Source organism: Coptis chinensis, unplaced genomic scaffold (genome assembly GCF_015680905.1).
Source record: "Coptis chinensis isolate HL-2020 unplaced genomic scaffold, ASM1568090v1 utg2625_pilon_pilon, whole genome shotgun sequence".
NCBI lineage: Eukaryota > Viridiplantae > Streptophyta > Magnoliopsida > Ranunculales > Ranunculaceae > Coptis > Coptis chinensis.
This window is the reverse complement of record NW_028238133.1, coordinates 55,811-80,400: the sequence shown is the minus strand read 5'-3', so window position 1 is coordinate 80,400 and position 24,590 is coordinate 55,811. Positions and strand designations below refer to the sequence as shown.

The 24,590-nt window shown below is 38.4% G+C and overlaps 1 protein-coding gene and 1 long non-coding RNA gene across 2 annotated transcripts; both read right to left on the bottom strand.

The window, feature by feature from the left end:
* Window positions 1-1,600: 1,600 nt before the first annotated feature.
* On the bottom strand, window positions 1,601-7,220 carry LOC147473367 (uncharacterized). Its single transcript, XR_015210474.1, has 3 exons — window positions 7,131-7,220; window positions 6,977-7,035; window positions 1,601-1,751 (listed from the first exon to the last, which is right to left on the bottom strand). It is a non-coding gene; the product is annotated as an uncharacterized LOC147473367 (long non-coding RNA).
* A 3,123-nt stretch (window positions 7,221-10,343) lies between these two features.
* LOC147473366 (DNA-directed RNA polymerases I, II, and III subunit RPABC5) lies at window positions 10,344-21,958 on the bottom strand. The gene is made up of 4 exons (XM_086587540.1): window positions 21,822-21,958; window positions 21,665-21,723; window positions 10,675-10,769; window positions 10,344-10,562 (listed from the first exon to the last, which is right to left on the bottom strand). Exons 1-4 carry the CDS (start codon window positions 21,855-21,857, stop codon window positions 10,537-10,539), a joined length of 216 nt encoding a protein of 71 aa, XP_086443666.1. The 5' UTR covers window positions 21,858-21,958; the 3' UTR covers window positions 10,344-10,536.
* Window positions 21,959-24,590: the final 2,632 nt, after the last annotated feature.

Sequence of the window (24,590 nt, the reverse complement as noted above, 5' to 3'; positions counted from 1 at the left end):
AATGATAGAGCAAAGTATTTATAAGAAATCACGTTAATCTGATTTTGATTATATATATTGATACCAATTGCTATTATTTATTGTTGTAGGATGGCGGTTGCACTGATCCTTGAGACAGAACCATGAAGTCATTAAAAAAACAATTTTTTGGTTTTTGTGGTGGAAGAGGCTTTTGTTATGCCTTTTTGTCTTTTGTCTTTTTTTTTGTAAAAAGGGGGAATGCCTTATATTAGAAAGAAACAATGAAATACAAGAAACTTCTGTTTGCTCTATACAATCTATATTACAGGCTGAAGGATCATAACTTCTGGAGTATGTGTTAAACAACGCAGGGAAGCACAAATATTTTTGTACTTAGCAAATTTAATCTACCACCTAGACTACTGTGAAAGCCTATTAGTTTTTATTAAAAGTGAGTATGATGAGTACAAGTCATGATTTTTTTTTTCTTTGTTTCAAAGTTGGTTAATGAGAATGGGGAGAGTATGGGGACCCGGTACCCATACGGGGCAGGGATAAAGAATCCCCGACTACTCTCAAGTGGGGATTGGGGCGGGTATGAGGAATGGTGGGTATGGGGAATAAAATTGAAGTTAGGGACGGAGATGGAGATGGCAAACCCGCCCCATTTACATCCCTACTATATCTCACTCTACAAATTTATTTACGACCTGATTTTTTGTGGATGACATCTTTCTACCATGAATGACAACCCTGCAAAAAACAGGCTCATTTGGAAATTTCTAAAGATGTCAAAAGAAGGTTACAAAATTTTAAATCCTGACCATTAAAAAAAAAAAAAATCACATTTTCAAATCAACTTTTGAAAGGAGTAGAGATTTCGAAATGAACTCAAAATTTGTATATATGATCTTTATGGTGATAATACCATACCTACAAAGTATTAGCTCTTAGTTCAAGGGTGTTGTATAAACTGTTGTACAAAAAGTGTTGTCAGAGAGAGAAGAAAAAAATAATACTAGTTGGATATTTATCCGTGTATTAGTCATTGAAGCTTATATTTTTTTTTTATGAAGCTTATATACCTACGCCGTGTCGGATACTTCATAGGTGTGTCAATGGAACTTAAGGAGAGTACTTATTGACAAATGAATAAGATAAAGAAAATAATCAAAGGGGTCGTCCCTTGATAAGGTGAGAGCATTTCTTCCATATGAGTACTACACATATATATTATTCCCTGATTCTTCTGTATATTATCACAAACTAAAAGTAAACTCATGAATTGACAATTAACTGAAGATATGGTCACCTACATCCCTACCGATCATTACATTACGCATTTACATAGAACTAATATTGCAATTCTCAAAAAGAAAATCACTTCATAGACTACCAAGAACCATAACAATGACTATCGAGAATCTAAAATATTATACTTACTTCACTCTATCGAAGTTTAAACCCATCCGTTTCCATCCCCGACCTACATAATCTCGAGAAAATAAAAATTACAAAATTTAATAAAAAGGATAATAAATAACTTCAAATTGAACAATGAGCAATTAAAAATTAACACTTTAGGTGATAAGAATCATTAATAAATGGAAGGGGAAATGCACCGGGCAAAGGATTGTAATAGCCCAAGACTTCAAGATGTTTGCCATCTCTTGGAGATCTACTATTTGCACCATAACTCTATAAAAATGGTTTGTTTTGCACCCAAATCGTGATAGTCTCAATCTTACCGCCATTTTGCAACTGAAATAAACTAGTATGGCTTTATATCTCTCAGAAATTGAGGGAGAAAAAAAAGTTAGAAATTGAAAAAAATTCTATCCGCGATAATACAATTCCATAAACGTGGGCCGGCCGCTAATATTTTTGTTCATACTTGCAAAACCATCGCCACCGATAATACAAAATTTCTATGTATGCATCATTATTGGTTTTAAATAGTTCCTTAACAAAAGCTAAAATCAGCTCAATGATCCAAGAAAAAAACACTACACCAAGTATTATCAAAATAGTATCCAAATATATAGTGCAAGTAATAAAGGCATTAAGATTTTAAAATCTGCTATAAAACGACTAGAAATGTATAGTAACAATTTCCAAACATAACAACCGGCCATCATCGTATATGAGGAAATGTGTGCCCACTACACACCGGAGTTAACGAAACCGAGTGAAAAAAATTATGAGCTTAATTTGTGTTTCGACACATACACCGTGAGAACCCATTTAGGTACGCTCTCTAAAGGATTTAAAAACGGCCTTGCTTGTGCATTTCAATGTAAAATTCACTGTATGCATGCTCATATATAGATGTTTTAATTATTGTATGCATATTAACTTGAGTTTCAAAATAATTAATCCTCGTTCCCGCCAAGGAGATGTATAGATATCTAAGATTAATTTAGGAAACAAGCTTTTGTTATTAGTCGTTGTAGTATAAATGAAGTTTGTGAGTATCTTTTACGGAAAACTCTCACGAGGGCTATAATTAGGCCCACTAGGGAATTTCTAGTGGTTTTAGGGCCATTGCATACGGTCAATACAACCTTCTCTGTGGCGAGAATTAGCTTAGAATGCACGTTTTGGCCACTTATCCGTTTTATAACGCCTCTTCTTTGCTTGAGGACAAGTAAAAGAAGTCTTTGTTTGGGGTGGTGTGATAAGCACCCAAAACCCATTATTAGACCCGTAGAGATATAATATTTCGCTTAATTTTGTGCTTAATAATTATGAAATAATCGCGATTTTGGTTGGAGCAACTAACGAAAAATAATAATAAAATCGACATTTAAGCGAATAATAGGGAGTATACATAAGCTTTCCAATCAAGCTCATGTGAAATGAACAAATCCGGGACTAAAGCCCAAAGACTCAAACAAAGATTTAAATCAAATCGAGAATAGGATCACATGCACGTAAGCATCAAATGATCGGCCTGAGAATAGGATCTGAGGTTCAAACGCCATCTTGAACACGGACTCGATTCGACAAATAAGTTGTCGGATGATCGGCCGCGACTAGCTCTATCTTATGCCAGAAATTGCAGAAATTGACATCCGAGCCCACCAATGGACACAGCAAATGGACCCACCTTCTGGGCCCACAAGAATAGACGAAGTCATCAATCATGAAACATGTCAAGACAAAAATGCCAAATTATTGACACAAATAGACACCTTGCATGTGGTTAAATGATGTTTATCCAAAATAGTGAAATTTTGGCATGATTTGGTTTTTAGATAGGTTTGTAATAAATGTAATAAATGAGGGAGGTGATTTCAATGGGAGGAGAGGAGGGGAAGTGAGAAAAGTTAAGTGAAGCCGATTTTGGGGAAAAAAAGTCCTTAGTCACATTTGGGAGCATTAACTCCACTTGACTCTTTTTCATTTGCATTGTCTTGTAATTTAGTTTTTAGCCTGGAGTTGGAGGTAAGAAAACTTGTAATAGTTTTAATGGTAACAACTCTTTGTTTCTCTAAATAAAACCTCAATTTCTTAAGGAAAGCTAGTTCTTATATTATTCTTCTTCTTTTTTCCTCTCTCATTTAGTATACATAACACATGATCATTGTAATCCCATGATCATGAGTTAAATCCTTCCTTTGTGGAGGGTTAATGATGCTCATGTGAGGAACCACTTTTGTATGGATTTTCTAGTAAGTTGTTTAGGAAAAACAAACTAGACTTTACATCCTACCCCAAAATGGTAGTTGGTGTAGAGTCTAGTTAGGAATCAAGGTGATGACTTAGAGATAAGTCATTGCTTTTGTTCCACATGCTAACAATATGATGTCAGAGATGAATTATATTGTTAGGGATAAAAAATATAATCTTTGTTAGGATTTGTCTATGAATTCTAGGAAAATTAAAGAGGAATAAACTAGAGTCAAACAATAGAGGTTTGTTTTCACATGAGGAAAATTAACTCTCCACACCTTTCTATAAATCAATTTTTACTTTGTTTTAGTGTACATGATTACGTAACCTTAAGAATCTAAAAAAAAACTAAATAATTTTAGTATAACTAATCATAAAATAAAAACTTACTCACTACTTTTCTAAGGAGCATAACAAGGTTATAAGTCGCTTTCTAGACTTTAGGTTGGTTCAATTCTACTCGATCTAAACGCATCGAAAATACGTGAGTAAAGACTTGAGTCTACACCGAACGAAGTAGAGAATCCAAATCTTTAGACCACAAAGTGTGGATATCACTTGATAACCAAGAAAGAAAAATAATTTGTTTAGATTCAATCAATAAACCAATTATCAATTATTAAATCTTCGAAACCCTATTATATTTTTCCCCCTAACTTTTACAATTCTTCAAACTTTGATTCTTCTTCTTGATTCCATTATCTCTTTTAAGGATCTTCGCATCCTTTCATCTCTTTCTAGACCCTTGTTCTCCATCAATTGGTATCAGAGCCTCAATTTATAGATTCTTATTTAGAAATCAATCCACCATCCACCATTAAAAATAAATAAAAACGCTTCCACACAACACCAACACAAACAAAAAAAAATGTCATCTTAAAAAATTCACCCAAACCAAAGATTTTAGAGTTAGTCATCGTGCCATATATCATTGGAAAACAATCAAAGTTCTTCTATCAAGGATTCTCCGCGTGATGTTAGCCTCATTGCAATAATTTGGTGGGATGCGGGAGGAACATACACGTTATCATGCTTTGTCGCTACTTTTCATTTGGGGTCCCAAATGATCCATGACACCTCTCGAAAATCCCAAAAATTTTCAAAGGGCCTTGTTGGAATTAACGGAGTAGCATACTAGAACCCTAAATGAATCATAATCGGTAACAAGAACGACAAAAGGGTGACTGCTAGTACCATGAGTAATGATTTCACCGAGGAAATGCGTCATGCAGAAATTTTCCTTCCTCTCCTGTAGGATCCATAGCAGGTGCAGGAACATCTTGTTAACGCCTGATGTCTTTGTGGTGTCAATTACATTGTAGGCCACCTATTGAGTGACTGCTAGTTGGTTCTCCGTTAAGCGGCCGTGTTGGCAGCGTATCTCGAAGCCATCATTGTATTCTCCCTCTATTAGCATGTTGAGCATTAAATCCAAAGTGGTTGGGTACTCCGATGTCTGCAGTGTCGGAGTATAGTAGTTGATTGGAATACATGTGATATCAGACATCAATTCCAACATGAGTTCACGCTTAACCCATCCATCAGTAATCCAAAATTCATTTCCCCAAAACCACCATTGTTGTAAAACTTCAAAACCAAATCTTCAGAGTAGTATTCCGTATTTTGGTGCAATAGATACTCCCACTCTACTTTCAATTTTTTCATAAAAAAATGGGTGAAACATGCCGCCATTATAGAGTGAGTGAAAATTTTGCTCCAATTTGTTATTCTTCGATTCATTGGCCATAGTGAGGTGTGTTTTTGGATCCGCGTGGAGGTGGATTTGAGGTGAGCAATGGAAGGGGAAGGTGTTGTAGGAACATAATTGGGTTTGGTTGAGTTTAGATCGCGTGCGCGAGTTGAAGTATTTGGTTTTGTATCGCGTGCGCGAGTTAAATTGATGGGAACCCGGATCCGATTTTTGTGGGGAAGAAAGTGAAGAGGGTGTCGCATGTGATGGGTCGTTTTGGAAAATTTGGCCCCAAGCCCAAATGGAATCGAAATGCCCATTGTCATGAAATGTTTGAAAATTTCAAACTTGTATTCTCGATTCGTTTCAACTCCAAATGGGACAAATGAGCTACAAAATGATCGATATTAAAAATGTCATCTAATGGTATATAGCCACTCCAAATCAAACCTGTTTTTGAAAAAAATGAAGGAGGTGGAAGAAGAAAGCGAGAGAATGTGAAGGGGTTGAGTCCTATAGACTCAACTTTTTTTTTAAGGATATATACAAATGTACAAGGGAAAAGAATGTGTTTGCAACACTGGACACCCAGAAGACTCTCCATGTTAAAGGCAACTGTCATGTCAGCGCTGTAGCGAACCCAATCCAACTAGACTGTGGCTTAACCTTTATGTTTAGGGCCTAGGGTGCAGGACAGTACCATCCTTGACCGTGCGAGGGTTGCAACGGTCTAATAATATTACCCTTATTACATATGGTATAGTCTCAAACTGCCCCGAAACGAATCAAATAGCAAACAGCTAGGGGTTGGTCTGGTGGAATCCATTGCCCGTGTCCTGAGTAGGCAACATCCGATATTGAATACGAATCTCGTTGGGCACAGTGCTAGTGCTAAGGGGAAATAGACGAAACTTATCCAAGGCATACACAACAGCGAAGAACTCCTTCTCAGTGGTAGTATATTTCTATATATCGTCAAAAATTACTGACCAGTGGGATTATCATTCTCGGTATGAAAAGAGTTTTGATTTATAAATCAAAAGCCTTTTTTCCCACTTGCTTATTTGACGAGAGCATTACCTTATGTAATATTCTATGATATACTATAGTAAAGCATGGGTAATACGTCAAATAAAAATGAAAGGCATATGCTACATGTCCATGTATAGATATTAAATCATACATCTCATATACAACCATCATATGCATATACCATGTTAAAAATTGTCAATTTCTGAATGATTTTATTCCTGAAATTAACAATCATCAGCAAGTTACTGTCGAAATCCTGGATTAGCATTCAACAGCTAATATTCACCCTAGTCTAAATGGTGCACTCAAAAAGATATATTCTACCTATCAAGAGTGGGGAAAATAAGGTTAAATAGGTGTATGCATGAATATATTTAAGAACCTGAACTAGCTAACTCAAGTCTTCAGTGGAGTGGCTGTGCTCATTTAACATAGTGCTTACTACATTGCAACTAGTTGGTAGGTGCAAATTTTTTACAGTTGGAATAATTTGGTTCACCCCCTCATCCACTTAGGGTATCCAAAGAGACTAAGTTTCTAAACAGCCACACATAAATATATTAACAATAATAACAGCAACTCAAACTCACTAACCAATATAGCATTTTATAAACTTACCCTTCAGTGTAGTCAGCTTGAAGAAGATCGAGGTACGTGTCCCGTTTGTTTCCAATTACCTAACAATGTCATTAAACACAGAAAAAACAAAATCAAAATTGATACGAAACGAACGAAGTAGGGTTAGAAATTAAGTTTTTTTTTTTTTTTTTACCTTCCCGCAAGTGAAACATCGAACGGAATGATCATCTTTGCTGTGCCCTAATAATTTTCTGAAAAAAGTGTCGTAAATGTAATGTGACACCTTCGGCCCGAAACTTTGGGCCCATTCAAATTGTGAATATTGAGTAGGGCAGGGAATCGGGTCGGGTTTGACCCGACCCGACCCGAATCCGAATAGTTCGGGTCGGGTTTGGGTTCGGGTCTGTCGGATTCGGATTCGGATATATTTTTTGGGCTTTTTTTGAATTTTTAGTGTTATCCGATCGGGTTAGTCGGATATAATCGGGTTCGGGTCGGGTTTGGATATTAAATTTCGAATATAATCGGGTTCGGGTCGGGTTTGGATATTAAATTTCGAATATAATCGGGTTCGGATATTATAAAACTATTCGGATTCGGATTCGGATATAGCCATATCCGACCCGAACCCGACCCGATCCCTAATATTGAGGGCATGCTGCCGCGCTAGTTGCTACAATGTATTAACGTACTATAGATATATATTTCACGAATTCAATATTAGGTGGATATATATCGGATATATCGATATCGATTAAAAAAAATATATATATATATATATATATATATATATATATATATATATATATATATATATATATATCGATGATATATTGGATATATCAGTGATATTTTGGACCTTGCGAAAAACACCGATTAAAAAAAGTATCCAACTTTACAAGTTTTGATAGTATGGGGACTATATTTTTTTTTCGGTCAAATTGGGAACCAAATTTTTTTAATAATTTTTGTAATGTGGGGACTAGTTATATATAATTTAAATTTCTCACACAGTGTTTCATAATTCACAAATTACATATATTGTTATACACTTCCTTATCAAAGTATATCCATGCTATAACCTCATGACCATATAAATTAATTCGAATTATGAAACACCGTGTGAGAAATTTAGATGTCATGTTACACATATCTCCACATTGTAAAAATTAAAAAGTTTGGTCCCCAATTTGATCGAAAAGAAATTTTAGCTAGTCTACATATTGTCAAAACTTATAAAGTTCGATACCTTTTTTAGTCGTTTTTTGTAAATTTGATTGTATAAAATATTGCATTTTTTTGTGGAGCTCATTGTGAATTCCAAATACATCGTTAGTATGAATTTTAACAAATTAGGCAGAATTAAGGTCTAATTGAATTCGACAAACTATTCAGAAATTTCAAGAAAAGTTTCAATGTGGTGACAATGTGCGCGCCTTCGAGATCTTTCCGAATTTGGGTCATATGCGCGATTCTGACACCCGTAGCTAAAGTTATGGCCAAAATACCAAAACACAACCCAATTTACCCCAATTAGGAAAATATCAGATTGTTTGCTATTTTTGCGCTGATCCGCCAACTCATGATACTTTAGTGCTATCAATGCACAATCTGGCAACTCAGCATCATCTGACTCGAATCCTCCTCCATCACTCCTTGAGGGGAAATGAAGGCTACATTTGTTTCAAGCTGAGTTTGGTTATCAGTGTCACTTTTAAATTCTCCAGTGCGTTGATGAAATCGATTATCTCGAGAATGTATATACAAACCTTTCCGCAAGTAAAGCTGCCAACTCGAATAATCATAGTTTTGCTTTGCCTCCTTAATTTTTTCTGTATAGGACTCTAGCTAGTCTTGAGTTCGAAGTTGAGAGTAGTGAAACAAAGTCAAAGGTGTAAAGGTCGAGGTGATGATCAGGAACATGTCACCTTCCTCAATACAAATGGACAAAAAATCCAAAAGCAAAAAGTGCGCGCATGAAGAAGGGAAGGCAACTAGGCAAGTACGCCTTCCTTATAAAAAAGAACCATAATGTTTTTACTTTATAGCAAGTGTGATCTAGTCTTGAGGAGACATATCCTTGTTGCAAGAGAACGAGGAGGCCAAAGTCGTATTTGTTGCTTGAACAGTTTCAAACCTGCAGGCTTACAGTTCTTAGGTGACATCAGTCTCTTAAATCTTAATATATCTAGAGAAGTGCATGTTATATACTGGTCGTTGATTGATCATTGAGATGCACAGAAAACTGAGCTGGATATGGTGTTGTGATACTGATGCGTGTTCACTTGCCATTGCGCCAGATATCAGAACGCCGCTGCATATATAATCCAACAAGTGGTGGTACAAGCAATGGATCCATTGAAGCCTTGAAGGAAAATGAAGTTTCCACTCTCCAATTCTTGCATAAAGGAGGATATACAATAAACTTAAGATATATATAATGAAATGATAATGCGGTTAAAAGAAAGCCGAGGAAAAAAACACATCCACTTTTTAAGACAGGCGTAAGAATGTCTTATCTGGTAGAATAACATCAAACTTGGTCCGGGGCGTACTTTTCACTGAGCAATAGCGGTGGACCAAGATTTGAAACAAAGGCAGTGCTAAGTTTTTGCACAACTTCGAAATTCTGGGACTAGTATTGGTGGACCATTAGAAACAGTGAAGGAGAAGTCTTACTGGCGTACACAGGTGCGGGTGGAGAGAGATCAGTCCTATATCAGGAAATGTTGGCAATCTTGATGGGACTTAAAAGGTAGGTAGCTTCTGACTCAGAGAGTTATACAGATTTTACTGAACAACGAAGATGTACTTGGTTGATTAGATCCAGCTGACTTTATTCATGTCTTCAGAGGGGTTGCAGACTTCTTTGCACTACTTCAAATTTTTTTTATTTTCTTTTCCTAACCAAGAATTCCAAAACGATGGGTCACAAATCTGCTGCTTTAAGGAACGACTAGTAGATCATCCCTTAAAATTTGACCCTGCGGCCAGGTGGACCTTTCAAGCCTGACGCCACCAAAATTGTCTCCAAGGTCCAAGGGGGTTCGTTTTGTTAAGCTGGTGTATGTGCTACTAATTGCCATGGAGAGTGAAAACCACAACAGTTCTGTTATAGTTGAAGGATGACCAATTACTAGTCATCAACGTAAAGTTACTAAACAATGTCTAATAGAGAAAGTAGAAAATCTGCTACGTACAACATAACACTATGAGATAACGTAATGCATATTTTTTGTTTGATTGGCAAGCTTGTTTTAAATGAGATCAGTAACTCTTTGATGCTGGCGGGATTCGACCTCCAGACCTCTGGTATCATCACCCAAAGGTTTTACCAACTTTGCTAGTTGACACCTGCAACGTATTGCATATTGGTCCTATAGCAAATTCAAAATACAACCAAATCTTCACCCGAAATCATCTCATATTTGTTTTAAAATCAAATCACACGAGTTAGTCTCATATTTTAATACTGAGTTCAACCATGTCTAAACATCATCACCATGACCGAAAACCACAATTTTAGTCACATAGATGATCGGTCACCTACAACTGATACAATATTAGGATGCCAGCTGAGCCGCCCAACTGTCGTCTCATTAACTGGTCTCTGTTTTCTCCAAAGCTGTAACAGAGTACCACAAGTTAGTGCAATTAGCCCGCTGAGGGCAATGTCAATTAATATTTATATATGCATACATACGAGAGAGAGAGAGAGAGAGAGAGAGAGAGAGTACTGTTGTAGTTAAGCAGCTTCTCAATGAGGTCAACATGGGTCATGAGCATTCGCCTACAGCAATAGCGAACCAATCCGAGTGCATCAAGAGCATCTCTGTAAACCATGAAAAGATTGTAAAGATACAGCTCCAAAGTCTTACTCAAGAAGTGTTTCAAAGAATAGGCAGTGCATTTTCAGTCTGGTGAATTATTTGTTTGAGAATACTAGGTTTTATTCTCGGCCCAGTCAACTTACCAGAAACCTTGACACTAACTATAAGTAAGAATATGACCGTTACGAGCAGAGATATCATAGTAATGAAACAATTAAAGCTGTTAGGCTGTTCTTACATCGAAGAAATGAAACAAAGTGGGATATCATAGTCCTAAAACTCTAAACCACATGGAACCCCTATCCAGTATATGCATGACAATGTGAGACTATTAACCCGTGGGAATATCATTCTCCGCTAGCCATGTCAACAATTTTCAAAGGGTGATCATATCAATTTCCATCAGTTATGATTCTCTATATCGCAAAAATTACTGACTAGTGGGATTATCATTCTCGGTATGAAAAGAGTTTTGATTTATAAATCAAAAGCCTTTTTTCCCACTTGCTTATTTGACGAGGGCATTACCTTATGTAATATTCTATGATATACTATAGTAACACATGGGTAATACGTCAAATAAAAATGAAAGTCATATGCTACATGTACATGTATAGATATTAAATCATACATCTCATATACAACCATCATATGCATATAACATGTTAAAAATTGTTAATTTCATAATGATTTTATTCCTGAAATTAACAATCATCAGCAAGTTACTGTCGAAATCCTGGATTAGCATTCAACAGCTAATATTCACCCTAGCTCAATAAGGAAGGAAAACCATTCCAACGAATGAACTTTACCAGTAATGGCGATGAAATGTGGTTTTCGAAAGCAAGCACAACACCTTCATTTGGCTTTATTGATATTACATCGGGTCAAAAGTATCATATCAAAAACTATAATCAATTTTCTTTAAAAAAATACTTTTATGCATATGCAGCAAAAACTTCCCAACCTGCTATTGACAATACTGAATGTCCACTCTACTGATAAATAGCCAACTCTTCATTTGGATGCATGCCTATACAAAGACCAATGGACCTCAAAGCAAAAGGTATTAAACTCGCATCTATAACCTCCCATGTATTAGACTAAGTTACAACATCAGAGATTTGTTTTACAATCTAGAAACATATAAATGATCCAGAAAATGCAAGGGAAACATCACTACAACAAATAAATAGTCATCAATTTAATGCATTCAAAAACCAAGAGAGAAGAGATACGCACGAGAAAGGCATGGGCCTCCGAAGCGAGGGAAGAGTAGTCTCTCCTAACCAGCCAGAATTAGCAGATCAGCTCAGCTGAAGAGAAGGAACCAATCAGCCATGGGAGAGGAAAACTCCGGATCCTGTCTTGTCTCCAAGGACCTCTCGATTGGATATATAAGAATCGCGAGATTGGACCCCCTCGTGACTGATTCCCTTATTTTGCTTTGAAAGTAGCGAAATAACGCATTCTTTTTGCCTCCTGTTGTTTGCACCTTAAAGATGTGCTGCTAAGGTTTGGAAGCAAAGGTCGAAGGACCTGTTCTTTGATACGCTTGGAATGACCTCTTTATGAGGGATAACAGCTCCTAACCTCTGGAACGATGGATGTTTTCCCAAGGGCGGAAGATCTGCCTACAACAGGCATGCTCGTTGTAAGGGAACGCAAAGGTTCTACACTTCCTAACCAGCCTACAAACGAGGAAGCGAAGGATGACCAATAAGACCGATGAATGACGATCTTAGGACAATGGGTCAGGAATTATTAAACCTGGTCTGCAGAGTCGTTGGAGCCGCCCTCTGGTTAGATCAGATTGGAGATCAGAAATCATAAGTCAGAGAACCCGAAGTCAGGCGCCTGGCCAGAAGTCACATACCTGAAGTTAGAAACCTAAAGTCACAGACAACAAAGATCTAAAGGATTGGGAGCCAGAAATAAAGGAATATAAGATTACAGATCGGCCTCCCTCATTTTGAAGCTTCAGGGCGTAGTAGCCGTTCTCAAACATTGCTTGCACCATTCTTTCCATCTCCCAGAAGGAAAGGTAGGCTACATAGCACCCTTGCACTTGTGCATTCTGATGTATGGGGAAATCTCCGTCCCTTAGCGGGTTGGCTGGTCATGGGGAACAATTGACTCTCAAGGATAAAAACGCATCCGGTGAGTTCGTGCAGTCTCTCACTTAGTTAGTGATCAGGCTGCCGAATTCCAAAGGATGGTAGCCGACAAGCATTCACGAGACAGCACTGATGGGATGGATACCGGGATTGGCTGTTCCGGCGAATAGTTTGAACCCGTCCTTCTGTAAGAAGGTATAGAAACTTTATTCCCCTTCAAACACATCTCATTGGATAAATCCTTAAGAGTCCTTATGGCTTGCTCTTGAAAAAGAATAAGAAAATAAAGCTTGCTACAGAACAGACATTCCATTCCATTCTTTGCTTCCCCAGCACTGACTGACCTCTCCGGTCAGATGTTACAGTCGGCTCTACTTCTTAGTCAACTAGTAGTCTTTCAGTCGGAAATCGCTTTCACATCTCATATGACACCTGTACCAACAGAGTTCTTCGGACACCTGTAAGGTAAGTAGCTACTCCAGCTGATCTAACTCCAGATGATCCAGCTTCTTTTAAGGATAGGCTAGCTTCTTCTCCTTCAGGGGATGCAGCAAGACTACGTTCTCATCGGAGTTCCACTTCTTCCTCAATCTACTCTAAGAAAAAGGCAAGTACAGCTACTCCTTATCTATCTAAAGAGTTGATCCAGCTTTAAACTTCTCCCTCGGGTCTCAATCAAATAGGGTATGTGGTCCTAAAACAATTCTCATTACCTCGCTGAAATAAAGGGTTTCACTACTCCGCATGGTCCCTTCCTCCTTTTAGTTGAGTTAAGTACCTTTCCTCACCAGTATGAACAGACGGAAAGAAAAAACGGGCATTTCCTTGCTTAACAACAGCTAAGATATTTCATAACCTTTCCCTGCGAAAAGACTTTCATTAGATGTACCTTACCTCATGTGGCATCCCGCACCTCAAGTGTCAGGTGTAATGGGCTAAATCACAACTCATTCTCCGATGGTGTACTAATTTCCCGCTACCTCTTCGCCGATCAATGGTCCTGATTCCCCGAAAACAACCGATTTTCCATTTCTTTTGGATGACTACTCCCCCTTAACTCCTACCCTCTTGGCGATATCTCTTTAATCCCCGCAAGGGCTACCATTCAAGGGGAGACGGATTACTTCCTTTCTTTCTTAAATATCCGCCCTAGGTAAGATCCCCTTTAAGGCCCTACGGGTGATTTTCTATGAGATAGGAAGAATTCCTTTATCCCCTCCTGCGGTCCGATTTGAACCCCTGGAAGGGGATGACTCAGCAGCAGCCGTTGGAGACTTTGATAACATAATAAGGCTCTAGAATTAGCATCTGAAATGAAAGATCATAGGGGCACTGGAGGATTTTCATCAGGGTCTTAATCAGAAAGCGAAAGAAAAGACGGGCGAACCCGGCTAAAGTAAAGGGACTTGGGCTTGGCTAGACCAACTGGGAAAAGGCTACCGCTCTCATCAATCAAACTGGGAAAAGGCTACTGCTGTCATCAATCCAATTTTTAAACGCTTCAATGAATGAAGTCCTTGGTTCGGAAAGACCTGAACCGCTTTTCCTAGAGATCGGCAAAGCACGGATAAAGGAGCTTCAAAGACTGAAAAAGGTGCTTGTTGGCTTAGTGAATAGAATGGGGGTGAGAAAGAAAGATTGGTTGGTGGGCTTAACAGCCCCCTATCCCCGTTCCTACCGTCCAAAACTGGCCTATGGAGTATAGCCAAGTGGTAAGGCATCGGTTTTTGGTACCGGCATGCAAAGGTTCGAATCCTTTTACTCCAGATTATGAACACCCGATTGGATCTGTCAAGAACGAGCTGACGACTACAGGGGAAGCGGCTGACTGCAGTCCCTGAGCCCAGCTTGTAGCAAGCCAAAAGTGTGACTTGAGCCTACTTTGCTAAGAGAAGAGAGAGAAGGGAAAGACAGACGGCAGAAAGAAATCCTTCCAACCGGCGGAATTGAACAGAAGACTGACTTTGGCGATCGGTTCAGAGTATGACCCTCTCCTGTAAGCTTAAACCGCCTCTTCTGAACCGGGGTACTTACTGACTGAATCGGATTCTACTGAGCATTTTCATCGGGTTGGAACTACGAAGATCTAATCGGGAAGTGTTGAAATATCCCCAGCCCCTGTTTTTTTTTAAGCTGCTATAGTTGCATACCCCGCTGGGAATTGCGTGTGAGAGACTGTTGGCTTATAAGATAGAGCTTGAGATAGTCTTTCTGCTTGCCAATTTTCAAGACTACTGCTTTGCTTGACTATTTGACTTCTTAGCTTGCAACTACTGTAATGTAAATCGGGAAATTAGCAATAAACCAAGGGGAAAGAAGGAAAAAACTAATAGTTGAAAGAAGGAACAACATAACATGTATACGGATGCTCTATAGGAAGACTACTTAAGTTAGAGAGTTGTTGACCCGATCTACGCATATCTGCGAACCGTTGACTGGCATCTCAGACTTTCCTGCTGGCTTTCACACTCTTGCTAATCTTTAAGAGCTCTTTCTGAAGCGACCTATTGACTAAGCGGCTCAAAGGCCCTTTCTCTAAAGGCTGCTAATGGGAGTAAAGATGTTAACTTAATTAGTCCTTGGCCTTGGACATCTCTTTCATTTAAGCTGGGGAATTTAAGACAACAATAGAGTATAGGTACTACCCGCTTGTCCTAAGGGTTGATCACAGAGGGAATTAATAAGAAGAGATATACTACGCTAAATCAAGAGTAAGGAAGATCTTTACTTTGGTTTAAGGAAGTCCATTAGGGTGGGGAATTAACTCTATCAAGTCCCTTGTATACTGTCCTCCGCTTACATCAAAAGCTGATCAGCCTCTTAAAAGAGGATCCTTTCTTTGGTCTTTCTGATGACCCTAACTAAGGACAGACGAAGTGAAGGGTGAGCCTTTTTTCGTATCAAAATTACTATATTCTACCTCACTCACTCGGGGGACTTAAAAGCTGCTTTCCTAGTCTTGTCTTAGTTGTTAGAACAAAGCTAATGAGTTATCTGTCCTCCAGTCAAAACTCCTAGCTTCCTTGCTAATTATTTTTCATTAAAGGAAGACAAATCTACAATCAACTAAGAAGAGCTTGTGTTAAACATTTAACTTCACGTTCACTTACCTTTCTAATCGATCATGGAAATCATACTCAAAACCACGGTGTTTTGCTGGCTGATTGACCTATCTTTCTATTCGATTCCCAGCTATCCTACTCTAAGATATATGTTTCAAAAGTGGGAGAAAATCGGGTTTCATCTATCTCTCATCCCATTTATTTGTCCCGGTGGATTTCATCTTTTTTTTTTCTTGCAGGGTAGGTTTTTTATTTGTTGATTATGGCCCAGCTCTTTATGCAAACTTTCATACTTTATGGTTTTCTTGAAAAAGGGTGCCAAAATCACCCTTCTTTTAAGGTCTATATTACTATTTTAGTCTGTATCTGGCTGGGCCCCAGCATACTAAAGGACATACTCTCCCTCCCCGGGGAAGTAAAGGACATACACCCCGGGGCACTAAAGTGGATACTCTTCCCCCTCTCCGGGGCTTTTACAATTGACTTTTTTAAACTGGATACCAGTGGAACAGAGCACTTTATTGCTGCTTGTCTATCTTATTAATGCACTATTTATTTGTTTCCTATATAGGAACGAAGAAGCCGAGCCTGTCTATCACGTAAAGCGGAATGAATCCAAATAAGCCCTTCCCACGTGTCAAGTTGAATAAATGAAAGCAGCCGCAACCAGAGAGATCAACCTGCTTTATTTTAGGCCCGGCGAACAGAACTAACTAATCCGACCGGCAAGTTTTCCGAAACCAGACTGAATTGTGACTTAAAAAAAAGAATGCTAGCTGAAAATAAAAGAAAGAACGCCTATTTTCCCACGTAGTTCGTTGGTCAAACCAACGATTCTCGATAAAAAAAGTAATAGAGAGTCTTTCTTTTTCTAGTTAAACTTCTATCAATGCAATGAAAGAACCATCTCTTCCTATTTGTTTGTCCTATTAGATAGAAAGAAAATGAGACCCCATCCCTTCTTTACCACTTTTAGGGGTGGGGTGGTGAAGGGGGTTTTACATACAACCGAGGCAAAGTGGTTTATGATTGAATCTCAGAGGCATTATTATCATTTGGTAGATCCAAGTCCATGGCCTATTTCGGGTTCACTTTCGGAGCTTTGGCAACCACCGTAGGAGGTGTGATGTACATGCACCCATTTCGGGGTGCAACACTTCTAAGTTTTGGCCTTATATTAATCCTATATACCATGTTCGGTATGGTGGCGCTGATGTTCTAACGTGAATCCACGTTGGAAGGACATCATACCAAAGTCGCACAATTAGGACCTCGATATGGTTCCATTCCGTTCATCATATCGGAGGTTATGTTCCTTTTGCTCTTTTTTTGGCTTCTTCTCATTCTTCTTTGGCACCTACGGTAGAGATCGAGGTATTTGGCCCCCAAAAGGGATTGGAGTTTTAGATCCTCGAAATCCCTTTTCTTAATACCCCTATTCCCCGCTCATCCGAGTTGCCGTAACTTGGGCTCATCATGCTATACTTGGGGGAAGGAAAACGAGCAGTTTACGCTTTAGTAGCTACCGTTTCACTGGCTCTAGTATCCACTGGCTTTCCAGGAATGGAATATTACCAAGCACCCTCCACTATTTCGGATAGTATTTATGGTTCTACCTTTTCCTTAGCAGCTGGATTTCATGTGATTATAGGTACTCTTTTCTCGATCATATGTGGTATTCACCAATATCTTGGTCATCTGACCAAGGAGCATCATGTTGGCTTTGAAGCAGCTGCATGGTACTGCCATTTTGTAGACGTGGTTCGGTTATTCCCATTTGTCTCTATCTATTGGTGGGGAGGTATATGAAGGAAGTCAAGGAAGGAAGAAGTGGATTGAGGAATGAAAGCTCGAAGACAAAGAGAACCGGGCTTTTCAAAAGAATTACTGCAGCTTTCCCACTCCCTTTGATTCTCATATACAAAAAAGCCTCTTCCACTTCCCTACCAAATCTCTCTGTATTCTGGCACATAAATGAAGGGATCGAAGAGATTATGGCAGATCATGTTCACCAAGAAATGACCCGAAATTGGATCTTGGTCTATTTTAGATTGTTCCTTTTAATCGTAATCAAAGATGTTTTCTTGTCTCTCGTTTTCTAGGATCTTCAAGTAAAGATTTTCATTTAGTGGATTGGATTTAAGCTTGGACTATGCTATGTATGAATTGAGAGAAAGTCCCCTGAAGCGGTTGAGGGGCTGCTGACCAAAAGAAAGCGGTAAAACGCCCGGCGCCTTATTGTTGTCAAACTGGGCCATACAGGATAGCTTGGTAAGCAAGTAACCATCGGCAACTTCCAGTTTATTCTCTTCTTTCTTTTTTGTTGTCACAATCGACTAACGGAGAAGTCACCCGAAAGGGGCAATATTGGTTCAAATCCAATTCGTGAGAAGAGTCCAGCGAGATAGGCCTATACGCTGGAGGCTCTATCATACATCAATTATAAGTTCAAGACGGGCATCCCCATAAAGTAGCTGTTCCTTTCCCAACTATAGCTGAACTTGCCCGAAGGAAATGTTGGAGATGCTTGCCGGAAAGAGTTTTGTTACCAAGTTCAGTTACCATAGCGGAAGTGCAACCCTTATATCTCCGATATAGTTGGTTGCATACCCAGTTGTCCTCGTTTACTCAGATTCAGTTGGAGCTCAAAAGCTTGTTCCAACATCCGAGCCATTCGAAAGTACGGGAGCTCGCAGCAGAGCCTGCGGCAAAGGCAGAGTTTTTGGTTCCATTTCCCAGTTGCAGTTCGAGAAGACGAAACCAATGCCAGTGGATCCCACAGAGGTGAAGGTTGGAGCAAAGATGGAAGCAGCTGGAGCATAGTAGGTAGCTAGAGCATAGGCAGAGACAAAGCAAAGCCCAGGGTGGGAGGAAAAAGAAGGGCATTGATTTTGACTTTATTAAGTCGTCGTTTCTTAAAGCCTTCCTTTCTATTTATTAATTTCTTTATTTATTTGAATTGAGTTGTTAATCCTCTACTAGGTACCTATACTTATGGCTTTGCTTATGCCTATGTTCCTGCCTTTGTTCTTGGTGTTACCGATTGATACCTTTGCTATTGGTAGATAAGCTGGAACTACTGGATCTTATACTAGGTATACTTCTATCTTAGCTACAGATGCTGCTGATACTATTGATGGTGTGTATGGTACTTCAAAAGGATCTGGTACTGGATACACTACTGGATTTGGGTATGAATAAGCAAGAACTTGAAAATAAAAGTTCTACAACCCTAGTTTATGCCGCCTATGCTACTGTCTCTGCCTTTGCTTATAGGTATTATTATAGGCACTTAATATGCTACAGTACTTGTTATGCTTCACTTAAAAAGTAGCCATCTTAGCTACTAATGCTACTGGTCTTTCGACTGGATCTACCCTTGTTTCCTATGCTGCTACTGATACTGATAGTTATGCTGGTGGGTTGACTGGTCTTGTTACTGGTGCTGGCTATGCCACTACTGTAACCTCTGTCTATGGTGGCTGTGCCCCTGCCCTTAATGCCTTTGCTTCAGCTGATGGGACTGGTGCTTTGGCTGGGGGATTCAATAGTTTGTTTGGCAAGGCACAAACTTGATTTATGTATATAGATGTGCGGCGCAGCAGGCAATGACGAAACCCCCTTTATAGGGACTGAAAGAACTCCAACTCGGTCTTGAACTGACACTGGAATTGGATTGACTACGGGATCTGCTTACTCCCCAGCACCCAGATTCGCTTTTGACTTGGTCAACCAGATATGGAACTTAAAGTACTAGGTAAACTCTGGCACCTGGCACGAGAAAAGGATCTTTATCTGGGCGAGATAGTAATGGCTTTCGAAATTCAATGTATTTGCTCGAACCGAACAACTGGAACTACACCCAGCAAGAAAAACACCCCTATCTATAGCAAGAAAATGGATCGCTAACGCCTTTACTAGTTTTGGGCACTCAGTCCGTTGTTTGTTTGCTGCTACTTCTGGTTGGTGCTCTGATGCTGGTCATGATTCGATAAAAATAACTGCTTACTCGGAGGCCTTCACCTCTGCTACTAACTTCATTAGTCGCCCTCCTTATGGTGTTCAGTGACTCCGTACACCCTTGCTCTTTCTCCCGCCCTTGTTCCTGTCACGGGTTGTGCTCCCGTGACTCTCTGCGCCTAGGTTGGTTATAAGCCCGGAGATCGGTATTGGTAGGCAGGCCTATGGGCAGGGCCCCAGCCGCAGATCTTTCATTCTTATTGATCGTGCCTTGTAAAGGTTTCTATCGAACGATAAGACAGAAAATTGATACCGTTGCTGACTTTTCTCATATAGCTTCAAGAACCTCTTTGATAGGGACCCACAGCCCACTTCCCTACCCCCTGTAGCCGCAATGGCACGGGGCCTCATTTTAGGCTTCTTCTTTCTATTCTTTGCGCCCTCAACTATGCCGAAAAAGAAGTTGGACCGAAACGAAATAAACAACCGAAAACCTTAAAAAAACCACAGTGCCCAATATTGGGATTGGGCAATGACTCTGTCAAGAAACTGCGCTTGCATTTCCTGTATGTACAACCCGTTTACCACATCTAATCCGCGGTAAAAAATCTCAGACTGAACCCCATTTCTCACTAGATCATGATATGAGTGGAGAATGCTATCAAAATCATCATATCTAATGAATAGGTGAAACAAAACTAAATTGCGATAACCTTCCCTCCAAAGGTCGCAGCTGGTTTCTCTCAAAAGCACCTCCAGGCGGTCAAGTAGCACCCCTAGTACGACTTCATCTGCCTGTTCTTCGACCGCCTCCTCTGCAGCCTCTCTCGTTCGTTGACTAAGGTGAGAAAAATGGAGGTTACGGGCGATTATAAGAGACAAGCCAAAGCCGACTTCCCAACAATAAAAATTCTATGACTTCATGTTCAGACATTTTATTTCTTATTTCTTTTTGGCTGACTCCCCTTCCGGCACCTATTAATTTCGCTTCTTCTAACATTGATAACAATAACACAAAAAACAAATTCGAATCTTTAGGGGGTGTTTGGATCCTATTTATTTATTGCTAAAAAGTGTTTATTAGTGAAAAAACATTTTTTGAAAAAATAAATGTGTTTGGTTTCTATTTAAAAAAAAGTTTTTCATCCAAAAACACTTTTGGTCCCAAAAACTTGTTTTATGATAATTAGGTAAAACTTGTTTTTAAGTTAAAAAACTATTTTTCTTTGAAGGAAACACTTTTTGGAGCTAAAGGCAAATGAACTCCCCCGGATGTTTTAGACTTTAGTGATTTATGCCAATGATATGCCAAAATATATCGAGAAACATAGTGTGAAATCTGATTTGATAAAATAGCTTTTAAGAAAAGTCACAACCAAACATGTTTATTGAAAAACTGTTTTTAGAATAAATACTTTTTCATAAAAGTGTTTTTTAAGAAAAAATACTTTTTTGAAAAAATGAGAACCAAACACCCACTTAAACTAAAAAAGAAAGAAGAGAAACAACTGGGAGAAAGAAAGCTACAAAAACGAACTAGAATATCTCCTTCCTAGAATACGAATGAGATAAAAAATGCCATCATTAGGGCAAACAAAGTAATAGCTTCGGTTAGAGCAAAGCCTAAAATAGCATAACCAAATGATTGTTTTGCTAATGATGGATTCCTAGCCACAGAATGGATCAAAGAACTAAAGACGTTTCCAATACCTACAGCAACTCAAACTCACTAACCAATATAGCATTTTATAAACTTACCCTTCAGTGTAGTCAGCTTGAAGAAGATCGAGGTACGTGTCCCATTTGTTTCCAATTACCTAACAATGTCATTAAACACAGAAAAAAACAAAATCAAAATTGACACGAAACGAACGAAGTAGGGTTAGAAATTAAGATTTTTCTTTTTTTTTTTTACCTTCCCGCAAGTGAAACATCGAACGGGAATGATCATCTTTGCTGTGCCCTAATAATTTTCTGGAAAAAAAAATGTCCTAAATGTAATGTGACACCTTTGGGCCGAAACTTTGGGTCCGTTCAAATTGTGAATATTGAGGGCATGCTGCCTTATACTTGGGCTAAGTCCAATAGTTTGGTGCGCTATCCACCAAACCACAATAGTACAGTGGATAGTGATAATGGGTTAGCGTTTTCAAAACCAATGGTTTTTTTGACAGCCGCCAATACTAATGGCGTATAAGAAGGAATTTAGTTTTTTTTTGACTCTCCACTCTCCCAGCCGCCATTCCCAAAGGCGTGTGGGAAAAAAGATTTAAAAAAAAAATTATACCCACCACACAGTGTGGCTTGTGGATTAGATTTCTTCTATCCGCCACTCATACTGGCATGTAGACTTGATGCTATCTCTTTAAAACTGGCGCTATAGATAGGTAAACTTATACCGATAGCGTTGGCAGGTTAGCGTTTTGACGCACCATTAGATTAAAATTTCCGTGATATTTGATGGGACTTAGCCTTAATGTGGTAACTTACTGTAGATATAATTTCAATAAATTGGGCACCAGACACTTTTTCTAGGGTGTTTTTTGTCTAGAGAAAGACCAATATTATTTTTTGATTATACTCTAATTTTAGCAACACGTCACTTTTTGGGTGTATTAACAGTTTTTAAAACATCTTATTTTTTCCTTTTACCCTTTCATTTGTAACTGCCAATTTCTTCCACAAATAAATAATACGAAAATCTACTATCGCAGGCTATGTAGGGGTGTGCGTCAATCGAGGCCACTCATCAGGCAAGGGTGCGTGTGTATTGCTCCAAGATGTACTGCAATAAAATAATACAATTGTCTTATAAAAAAAAACCATTTGTCCTTTCACAATTTCACAATTTGAATTACATCAAACAAAACTGTTTAAACATGCTATTCAAAATTATCATACATGCATTTTAAATTGCTAGAGCTGTATTGAAATTAGTTGTAATCAATATACCTTTTTTCCATTTTTGAAGTTGATGTTTTCCACATTGTTTTGGTCTCCCATAAATTCATCTCACTTTTAATTGGAATTTTGTAGATTTCGGATGAATTTTAGTTATTTTGATTAACCCACTACATTTTGGCAACTAATTTAGTTCGCAACTTTTTTTTTGTTGGTAGTTGATTCTTTAGTTGGGACTAATAAAAGAGGTCAAAATTGTAAAATTCAATCTGAAATTTGAGACAGATGTCAAATTTAAGTTTTTATAGAGGAAAAACGATTTTTTTTGCTATTTCCTCTTAACTTAAGAAATTTGCAGCTGTGTACCTATACAAAATTTTATGATATAAATTTCACGAAAAACAACGATTAAAAAAGGTATCCAACTTTACAAGTTTTGACAGTACGGGGACTATATTTTTTGTTTTGGTCAAATTGGGGACCAAACTTTTTAATAATTTTTGCAATGTGGGGACTAGTTATACATGCGTGAAGATCACGGTTGATACAGCAAGAGGGTTGTATTCCAACAAGAGAGTCAACAAGAGGAACTATAAAATTGGTGTATTCCAATCGTGATCTTTCCGAATTGGGGTCACATGCGTGATTCTGACAACCGTAGCCAAAGTTATGGTCAAAATACCAAACACACATACGAACTTACCCAAATTAGAAAAAGATCACGATTAATTGTTGTTTTTGTGCTGATCCACCAACTCGTGATACTTTAGTGCCATCAATGTGCAATATGACAACTCAGCATCATCTGACTCGGATCGTCCTGCATCAAACACGCACCTAGGCAACATCACGGATACACACCCAACGCAAGTAGTGGTGGAGGCAAGGATTTGGATGAGGGTTAGACATGACGACAGCCTAACGCCCTAACACACACAAACAAAAAAAAGTGACGTAATTTCGTTTTAACTCCCTAAACCCTAAACCCTAAACCTACGAAAAAAATAAAATGATGATGCTTTTTTTTTATTATTATTATTTTTTTTTATAGTTTTTTTTTGTAGTATATACTCTACGAATAAAAGAAAATATTGTTGTTTTTATTGTTGTTATTGTTGTTATTTTTTTATTTTTTTTCTTTATAGTATATATACTCTTCGAATAAAAGAAAATGTTTTTTTATTTTTACTTTTTGTTTTTTTTTTGTAGTATATACTCTTCGAATAAAAGAAAATTTTGTTGTTGTTGTTTTTTTAAGTGGAAATTTTATTGATAATGATAACGAAGTTTTACAAATAATTAGGACAAGCGCAACAAAGCCGTGACTCAAGTCCTTTCTAAACGGCAAAATCCTATCCTCCCTAAATACAAACTCGTTCGAACCACCTGCCATTAGGTTTGCGGTTCATAACTTTCTGCAATCACTTAAGGAGCTTAATGTTGTTGTGGCAAGAAACCAAAAGTGTCGAAACCGAACGAGAATCAAACAATCTTTGGTTAGCTTTACAAGCTTCCTCGTGTTTCTAAATCTTACCTCGCTGCTTGCCTCATTAGTTGTTTCTCCCAACTCAAATACTCCATTCCCGAGCCGTACTTAACAGAGAGGGCTCTAGTTACATCAAAACATGTATGCCACCACACAAACCAACTTTAGACCAATACATCCACAGTAGAAGTGTTAATCTTCCCCATTCGGATCGCTGAAAAAATTCACAGGAGCCTCTTTCTTCACTTGTACTCCAACCCTGCAAAATGCATCACATAAAATATCCTTGACATGATC